Source organism: Somniosus microcephalus, chromosome 19 (genome assembly GCF_052327205.1).
Source record: "Somniosus microcephalus isolate GS21.2 chromosome 19, FLI_Smic_1.0, whole genome shotgun sequence".
In the NCBI taxonomy this organism is placed as follows: Eukaryota; Metazoa; Chordata; class Chondrichthyes; order Squaliformes; family Somniosidae; genus Somniosus; species Somniosus microcephalus.
Genome location: NC_141005.1, coordinates 29494277 through 29504548, shown reverse-complemented (window position 1 = coordinate 29504548; position 10272 = coordinate 29494277). Strand labels below are relative to the sequence as shown.

At 44.6% G+C, this 10272-nt stretch overlaps 1 protein-coding gene across 1 annotated transcript; it reads left to right on the top strand.

The window, feature by feature from the left end:
• Positions 1-608: 608 nt before the first annotated feature.
• Positions 609-2288, top strand: LOC147104280 (endogenous retrovirus group PABLB member 1 Env polyprotein-like). The gene has a single exon (XM_085961478.1). The coding sequence runs from the start codon at positions 897-899 to the stop codon at positions 1635-1637; it is 741 nt and encodes a 246-aa protein (XP_085817604.1). The 5' UTR covers positions 609-896; the 3' UTR covers positions 1638-2288.
• The last annotated feature ends 7984 nt before the right edge of the window (positions 2289-10272 follow it).

Here is a 10272-nt window from a genome sequence, read left to right as displayed (position 1 = left end):
CCGGCTTTGCGCCGATCACTGAGAACCGCAAAACCTCCTGACAGACTCACTTATACCAACTTTAAGAAACATCACCCCGATGGACTAAATCTAAAGAAGGGGTGAATGTAATGAAATCTGTTTGTCTTGATCCTGTATTTCCTGTACTCATGTATATTACCCTCCCCCACACTGTGTATAGTTTCACTTCCTCTTTCCTGACTAACCTGGAAGGTTCCAGGTCTTGGCTCTTGGCTCCGCCCCTGACTTCTCTTACATAAAGATCCCCGGATCTGTATGACTCATTCCTATGAGCCAGTCGGTGTGTTGAGATGTAGCTCTGATCTTAGTGATTAAAAGCCAACTTGTTTAAGCCTATAACTTCTAGTTTTGTGGTTATTGAAGGCACATCAGTAGCCATATCCCAATCCACTCCAGAGGGGGAATCCCTCTTAGACCAATACCATTGAATGTAATTCAAATGGCTGAGTGGTTAGTTAGTAGAAACAATACGAGCAGTAGTACTAATGGTAAGGACACCCAGAGCAGAAAACGGGAGGAACAAAGAGTACAGTTCAGGAGTGCAGGATATCCCTTAAACATGTTTGAAGGAATGGAACAAACCCGTGTATAATATAAGCGAAAAGCCACCATACCTTATCCTCACAAACACAACTGGGGTAGGAAGATCCGTTGGGGCGATATGTTGGATAAGGAATGTAAGCAGAGGGGAAGAAGGGAATCTGGAAGCAGGAAACAGTCGTTGTAAACATAATTGGACAACCCTCGAACAAGGTTCACCCTTAGAAGTTTGGTGATTTAACACAACTGGTTTAACAAACCTCACTAGTGGGGGAAAATGGAACGGAATCACAGGGAGTAACGGCGAGTCTGGCTTTTCCACATTCACAACGAAGATGAACCTAACTGCCTATAACGGGACCTATTTTATTTGCGGACATAAGGCATACCCATGGCTTCCACGAAATTGGACTGGGTCCTGCTATTTGGGATATGTGGTGCCATACATCCATCACTTGCCCTCCCTAGCAGATCATCACCATTACCGCTCCAAAAGGGCAATTACAGAAACAGAGCGGTTCTTCGCTATTTTATTCCCTGGGTATGGGAAGGCTAGGGCAATAAAGGAAATTCGACTCGTAGCATCGGTATTAGAGAAAGTAGCTAATGACACAGCTGAAGCCCGGTCTGAAATAAGTGCAGAAATGGTGGCTATGAGAACAATAGCTCTCCAGAATAGGATGGCCCTTGATTATCTCCTAGCTAAAGAAGGTGGCACATGCGCAATGATAGGCGCTGAGTGCTGCACCTACATACCAGATAGCTCAGAGAATATAACCAATTTGGCCGAGCATATACAAAAGGAGGTAAAGAAATTACACCAAACCTCAGGGGAAGGTTGGTTGGACTGGCTCTTCGGAGGATCATGGGGATCGTATTTGATACATGGATTTATAATTGTTGTTGTAGTGATGACAATATGTTGTGTTATGACAACGATTTTGAAAGTATGTTGTAAATTGGCCCTCGCTGGCATTCCAGTAGCATCTGGAGATGCGATAAAACCCTGGCTATCAACGACAGATGAACTGCAAGCAACAGGAGAAGATGACGAGGACAACGAGTCTCACATGTAAAGAGTCACATGATGAGCAACGAAGGACGAGCTCAGGACAATTGAGCCCAACCCTCAATACAGGGTGACTACCCGGTGGATGGCAAGAAACGGCATTGGAAGTTGGTATCCCGGGGCAAAATCTAAATTTGTACCGGGACCAATAGGAGGGATTGAAGGATTGGGATTTGAACCAGTTGAATGTTGCAGTTGAGCGACACAGCAGGACAACCTAGTTTCAGTCGAGACTAGTTTAAAAACACAATGGACTGAACTACAAAAGTGATTAAGCATGTGGAGATATGAGAAGCTGCAATAACAAGGTTAGCCATGTCCAATCACGAGTCACTGATCGGCCGAAGCCACAATGAAGTAAGAAAGGACCCTGCTGTCCAGATAACTGGACAAACTTAGATAAAAGACAGAACTAAAAGAAGGGGCTTAGCTAACGATGTAAAGTTATAATTAGGTTGTTTTTGAAGGAATATAATTGGGGAGGGGGGCGGCTGTTGCCACGAAGCCAGACTGGCCAAGGAATAAGTAATGTAATCAAGGCTATCGATGTGCTCCAGTCTTGTACTGTATATAAGCTTGTGAATTTTGTTGATCGGGGAGAAGGTGCTCGAACAGACCGCGGGGTCTGAGACGCTTCTCCCAGAGCTCTGTTTTCAATAAACTGCACCTTTTACTTTACCACAGATTAGATGTGAATTTATTTTCACCCAACACCGTGCAAGCGCAGGAGATGTAACACCTGCCCCTATACCTCCCCCCTTCCCACTGTCCAGAGCCCCAAATACCCCTTCCAGGTGAAACAGCGATTTACTTGTACTTCTTGCAATCTAGTATACTGTATTCACTGCTCACGATGCGGTCTCCTCTACATTGGGGAGACCAAATGCAGATTGGGTGACCGCTTTACGGAACACCTCCGTTCAGTCCGTAAGAGTGACCCCGAGCTTCCGGTTGCCTGTCATTTTAATTCACCACTCCATTCCCACTCGGACCGTCCTTGGCCTCTTGCATTGTTCCACGGAAGCTCAACGTAAACTCGAGGAACAGCACCTCATCTTCCGATTAGGCACGTTGCAGCCTTCCGGACTCAATATCGAGTTCAACAATTTCAGATCATAACCTCGGCCCCTATTACATTTTTACTTACATTTTTTTTCCACCCCTTTGTTTTGGGTCTTCCCTTCCCCTCCTTTCCTTTTTTTTCTCTCTCCCACATGGCAGCTGTCTCTCATCCTGCCAGTACACTTCACACCTAATCTGAGCCGTCTTTTGTCTCCACTGTCCTATTACCATCTCGTCTGGTTTTGAATACCTCTTAATGTCCCTTTACTTCTTTTGTTCTATCGCAGCCTTGCCTTCGATCTATTTCATTTCCTTTCCAGTTTTGAAAAAGGGTTTCGACCCGAAACGTCGACTCTAATTTCTCTCCACGGATGTTGCCTGGCCTGCTGAGTTTTTCCAGCATTTTCTGTTGTTATTTCGGATTTCCAGCATCTGCAGTATTTTGCTATCGTGTTGTTGTTGTCAGTTTAACAGTCTGATACAAAGACCTGATGCAAGTCCCATCAGGTTATAGCAGTCCCACATTCACCAGACAATCCAAAGGGCAGAATTTTGTGACCTACTGGACCAGGATCAAGCAGCCTTTGACAGGGCCCACCTGACACCAAAATGCATCCCATATAACCAACACAAAAATGCTCTCGATGAACACATGATGTAACTCCTCTTTGGAATGCATTCAACTCTGAACAACAGAAACACTCAAATACATAGACTTCATGGATCACATATTTAGAATGTTGACAGTGCGCTCATATATGGCCAAAGGTTTTGTGGCACATTGCCATTATTCAGCAAAGGACACTTTCCAGAGGAGAGCGGACAGCTGTGTGTAGCCTTTAATAGTATAGCACTTGTCCAAGAATGCCAGTGATACCCAAGATTTGCCATCATACTAATAGAAGTAGGCAATATTCAAGTGCCATCTTAATCCAGGCAGACAAACCCACATAAAATCTGAAACAGCTGCTCTGCACATTCTATCCAGAAGACATTTATTAGCCGACATGGAACACATCCCAACTCATTACTACAAGTCATTCTGTGTACTCATTTACAAATACACACTATCTAGGGCAATTATATTACTTAGGAAAAGTTTGTTTAATGGCACAGCAAAAGTAACGGTTGATTTAGAAAGTTCCAACACTGCAAAAGTGATATGGAAGCAATGGAGAAAATGCAAAGAACTAGAACAACCCCTAAAGAAAGGTTTTAAAATGTTTACAGCTTAGAGAGAAGCTGGTTGAGGGAGAAGCTCACAAAGGTAAATTCTGATTGCTTTAAAATTAGGCAGAATAATGGGACCAGAGATCACAAATACAAATTAGTGAAAAATGAAGATCAGATATCAAAAGGAACTTAATGTAAAGGGTGATAAACATCTGGAACAAGCTTTCAGGCAAGGGTAGCAAAGACAGATTGAGGTGCAGTCCAATCAACTGAAATTTGCAATACTGGTAGGACCAGTTTCAGTGGACAGGTTTTTCTTGTCCTTGATTCTACCTGCCTGTCTGACTTCTCCTAATGAATTCAAGGGCTCTACAAAGTCTAGAATAGGTCAGCGGCTGAAGAGCATAGAGCTGGAAGCATGCACACAATCTGCACCGAAGTCACAGCAAGTCGTAGCCACACTCGCAGCTGAAGCAGATCATATGTCTCCCAGCCGCTAGATTGTCTAATACAGGTGTTGAGGAGGGCAGCAAATATGTTGGGCAAGGTAGTAACCAACATGGATCAGAAAAAAGGCGTGGAGTGATTCTGAGAACACATAAAGAAAGAAAAAGAAAGACTTGCATTTATATAGTGCCTTTCATGACCACCGGACGTCTTAAAGCGCTTTACAGCCAATTAAGTACTTTCTGGAGTGTAGTCACTGTTGTAATGTGGGAAATGTGGCAGCCTATTTGTGCACAGTAAGCTCCCACAAACAGCAATGTGATAATGATCAGATAATCTGTTTTTGATATGTTGCTTGAGGGATAAATATTGGCCAGGACACTGGATATACCTCCCCTGCTCTTCTTCGAAATAGTGCCATGGGATCTTTCACGTCCACCTAAGAGAGCAGACAGGGCCTCGGGTTAGCGTTTCATCTGAAAGACGGCAGCCGCGATTTTGTAAATGGATACGGCTTGGGAGTGGGTCAGCTGGTTTCTGGGTTCCAGTCCCACCCCCAACTGCATCCGGCCCATGGACATGATTTACCCTTGATTGACCTTGCTAAGCCTGCCCTGCAGGCTTGCCAGCCAATTAAGAGGAAGCCGGTCATTTGATGACGTGTCATCTGCTGGTTTTCTTAAAGGGACCACGCACAATTTTTTTTTGACAGCTCATTTCTCAGTGTTTGACAGCATTTAGGTGCTGCAAACACTGACAATCACTGTAAAAGGTGAGCTCTTGCACCCAGGCTCTCCAGTGACTCCCTCCTTAGGCTAGAACAGATGGCAGCTGCAGGTGAGGTTACAGAAGCGATCCGTCACTAGTGAGAGGTTCTCCCAATGAGGTGGGACTAGACATCCAATTCAAAACTTGCTACCTACAGAAAAGTGTAAATGCATTAAAAATGATTTTCCCAACATTTTCTTACCTCTGAAACTCACCAGTGCACCATTGGATCCTTCACACCACTTCTGCAGCTACCATCAGTGCAGAAACATTACAGCAGACTCACAACACGCCACACTTAACCTGGCGTGGTGTCCAGATGTCGGAAACCCAAGGCAGAAGCGGCAAAATTGAAAAAGAGCCTGTTAACAACTATCAAGTACCCGTTAATGGGCAATTAAGTGGCTATAATCCTCTTCCCGCTGCTAGGTATCGGGTCCATGCGCAAATCGGGGACCCGACTCCCGGGAAGATTGATTGGAGGCGGGTTGACAGCGGGTTTCCTACCCTCTGTCAATCTTTGCGATTTTTGACAGCGGTCCCGTCTCCAAACCTGCATTCTGTGCGCCAGCAAAATTCCGTCTGGCACCTCCGACAGTGCAGCACTCTCTCAGCGCTGCACTGGAGTGTCAGCCTAGGTTTATGTTTAAATTCATTTAAATTCAATTTTATGCAATGTGAACAATAATGCCATCAGCAACTTCCAAACAATATTGAACACACTTATGTGTAGCTGAATTATTAGAGGGCCTGAGAATTAGCAGTCACCTGGCTTACTGGTTTCAGTTTGGCTCAATTGGTAGCATTCATCTCAGACAGAAGGTCATGGGTTCAAGTCCCATTACTGTACAGACAAGGTTCTAATCTAGGCTGACACTTCACTGCAGTATTGGAGGAGCAGTGTATCAATAAATGCCATCTTTCAGAGAGGAGGTCCTACTGAGGCCCGACCTGCCAACTCAAATGGGGATAAATGTTGCACGGCACTATTCAAAGAGTCCTAAACAACATCTCCCCTCAACCACCACCAAAGATTATCTCCTTACTCAATGCATTTGCTGTTTGTGGGACCTTGTATAAATTGGTTGCCACGTTCACCGGCAGAATAAGCACGAGTACACTTCAAAAAGTAATCTATTGGCTATAAAGCGATTCGGGACTTCCTGATTCGGTGATAAGACGCCATAATTTTAACAACTTCTTCAAGTGCATTTCCACAAAGTTCCCTTGTAACTCAAAGGCAACTTTGTACTGTATTTGCAGACCTCACACAAAAAGCAGCCGCTAAACTTGCACTGGGATCCTCCCGTCCAGGCAGCGATGGAGACGGTCCACAGCACTGGGATTAGTGGGATAGGAGGCACGGCACAGCCACTTCCGACAGGCAGATAAGCAGAAACCAATCAATAACAACACATGCGGGTTATTTGTTACTTTGTAAATGCAGGGGCGACATTATAATGAAGGCGATTATTTTACAAGCAGCTCCACAATCGAAAGAGGGCGACACCCAACAACAGCGCCGGGTGTCAGGACTGAGTGACTCCAACATAAGCACCGTGAGCGACCTACATTTCAATAGTTCACACCCCAAAAAACATCGACATAACTGGAGAAGGGGGGGCCAAGAGTTTCAACTTCACACAGTCTTCCTCGTGTCCTGTTGCTGCACCTTCCCTCGCCACTGTTCCACGCAGGCTCTGGCTGGAGTGTGGAAGTCCCTCAGATCTTTAGGTCTGCGTGGCTCTGGTAGCAGAGGACATTCGAGATGCTCCACTTCTGCATTCGGGCTCTGCAGGGGCCGACACCAGTCCCGAGACACAGCCAAGTACAGTGTCAGCACAGGGAGGAAATTAAACTCGAATTACCACCAGTTTCCAGGATCAAGTTCTAAATGATAATGCACAGAAATGTCACATCACTGACATCGACTGACATGTGCAAACAGCCACTTTGCTGGAGCTGCTGGTTTGTGTTTTAGTTCAGGGCTGGGAATAGCAGTAGGGTTCTGGATATCAAATCCCCTTTAATCCGGCAGAACACGGGCTTCCCCGGTGCAGGGAGGATTCACCCCCCAGCCACCGGCTCTCAGAACCAGGGCTGAAAGTGTCCCTCTCTCACTCGCCGATACCGCGGCCACTGCGCCGCCCCTTCGCCAGACGGGGGTAAGAACAGCGCGAGTTTAGGGGGGCGGTGCACATCTCCGCTGTTTCAGCCTCCACTTACTATTCCTTGGTGAGCACCACTGTAGCAAAAACTCCAACTGCTGTCACCAAACATACACACAAGACCCGCATGCAGTGTGGTGACATCTCCAGCCCCAGGACCCGATCCGGAGCAAACCACTTCTTCCCATCCCCACTCCAGCTCACCGCTCTCTGAGTAAAGAAGTTTCTCCTGAATTCCACATTGGATTTATTGGTGACTATCTTATATTGGTGACTCCTAGTTTTGAACTCCCCCCCCACCAGTGGAAACATCATCTCTACATCTACCCTATCGCCAACCATCAGAATTTTAAAGATCTCTATCAGGTCACCTCTCAATCTTTTTTCTAGAGAAAAGAGCCTCAGCCTGTTCAGTCTTTCCTGATTGTTGCACCCTATCGGTTCTGGTTCACCCTTGTACATCATTTTTGCACTTTCTCCAACGCTTCGGTATCATTTTTGCAATATACAGTGCAGAACTGAGCACAGTACTTCAAGCGTGGTCTAACCAAGCTTCTGTACAAGTTAAACATAACTTCACTGCTTTACAATTCTATTCCTTCAGCTTGCTTTGTACTCTTTATGGCTTTGTTAACCCGTATCTGTACCCCTTGCACCTCTACCCCATTTAAATTCTTACTTTCCAAGGAGTATTTCTCCAACTCACACTTACCTATATTGAAATTCACAAAGTCACAGGGAGCTGATAGGAACCTCATAGGAGCAACAACTTAATTGCAAATATGATGCATATTTTAGTACCAGCGGTTGTTGGTCATTATCTGAGCACCCCTCATCCCAGGCGGATGAAACATAAATATGAAGGCTGTCATTCAACCCTGATTGGGTCTCCTTGGATGACTGTCAGAAGCATTGGGAGGAGTGACTGGGGTTACTTATGTAAAAAGTAACCAAGCTTATGCTCATAGCTAAGGATTAATGATTAGTGGCTCCTGGATGGGAGGTGGGCAGATATATCAGCCATTGGAAACTGAGATCCTTCACGTTGAGCTTCAGGTAACCCTGCAAGCTGATAACTAAATGGGGTAGGATTAGCTTGGCTGTACAAGCAACAGAAATGTAGCACTGATACTCAGTACTGGTAAATTGTGCAGTACAAGCCGGTTAAACTCCAGCAGTACACTTGCTCACTCTTCAGGGTGCCTGGGCTATGCCTCTTGCCAACTTCCACCTAAATTCTTTGGCTTAAATAAATTACATGTGTCGCTGGGGGTAGGAGACAGGGAAGAGAGGGTAGATGAAAACATGTGGATTTTGCTATTGACTGTTATAAATGAAAATCCATTCTTTTCCCCATTCTTTCTGTAAAAAATGTTTACAATAATTTTGTTCGTTTTCCACCTTTATAAAGATGTAGTTTTGTTGTAGTGTCAACATAAGGGCAGAGCTGTCCTTGGAAATCATGGGAAGGGACATTTGCATGGTAGGTCCCTGGTGTTTGCTGTATTCTATAATTGCTTAGGTACCATAGCCACTAGAACTTTTGAAAAGATGACACAGGGACAACATACTTTTGCAATATATCTAAAAATACCAAAGTAGTGTTCATTAGTTATCCTTTGCCACAATTTACCACATTTGGTGACAACAGTGGAGATACCGAAGAGCCGTACATGGTTTAATAACACTGATAGTCTATCTAAAACAATTCTGTTGCTTGGTTGAATATTTCTTTAGTTATGTTGTTTAGGAGGAAACATTGGTTATTGTACATGTGGATAATTGTCTAGATAGGGGACAAAACAGTGTGTGTAAATGGTTGTGCACACAATTCCTGGAATGAACCATAAACTAAGCATTAGTAATAGTGATGTTGCATTTTCATTCACTGAAACCTCAGTCCTTTCTAATTGCCCCAAAACAGCTATCATGCTTTGGGATATTTTGACCATTTTTCCACATAAAGTATTTGGAACTGAACTACAGTTAACTTTAAAAGTAAAGTGTATTCGCACATGTTTGGGGGGGGGGGGGGATAAAGCACTGTATCAAAATGTGGTTAAATTGCAAATGACTTTGGCATTGAATTTGTTTTCTCAAAGACCAAAAAGCAGTTTGTCAATCTGTCTCATTAATTGATAAACATCATACACCCGTGAAGTTGGGAAATCTTTAGTCCTGGGCGTTCGGCAGGGTTGTCTGGCATTGGTCCATTCCTGTGGCTGTGAACACAGGGAGATAATATGGGGACAGAAACACAGACTGACCATCAGGTTCTTAAAAACCAAGCTGCCAGGGCCAGGAATTCGGCCAGACTCAGAAGGTTAGGATGCAGGAAGGTAGTTAGAAGGTTTTTTTTTAAGTCAAGCAAGTCAAACCTGAGTATTGCCTGAGTACCACAATATTGGATTAAAAAGTTCCAGGCAATGAAAATTCTGGTACCTGAGCAGATTGTAGCAATTAATGAATCATCTGCCTCGCTTATGAAGCACATCCACTCTTTTGTGCCATGTTGGCACCATGTGTGTAGTATTATACTGCCAATATCCTCCCAAACTTGAAAATGGTACAGGGAGTGAGATTACCTTGACGTGGTGATTTCACACCACTAGCCTCGACTGCTGCAGGTCATGAGATTGGAAGAAATTCTGGGCCACACTGTTTTGCGTGGAAATGCAGGAGCCCCACATATTGAAAGCCAGCCCTGACAGCAGTCTCCATAACCTGCTCTACATCTGTCACTGTTTAATTGTACATCTGCAGGACCACAGTTTAAAGCAGATTTGGATCTCCCAGGCTCATATTCTGCACTAACCTCCAGGAATAAAACCTTGTGGGACACCCTTGGGCACTGCCAACATGGACACAGGAACAACAGCATAACTTTGCACTGTACGCTTGCACCATTCTGAAAATGGGACTGATATCAACTGCACTAATAGGCAGACATATTCTTCCCCGATGGGCTATTTTTGTGACATTGCTATATTCAAAATAACAATCATGAAATACAGTCTCAAGTAG

Excerpts from the sequence above, each read along its gene's own strand:
- LOC147104280 (XM_085961478.1), top strand. The coding sequence starts at position 897 with ATGAACCTAACTGCCTATAACGGGACCTATTTTATTTGCGGACATAAG.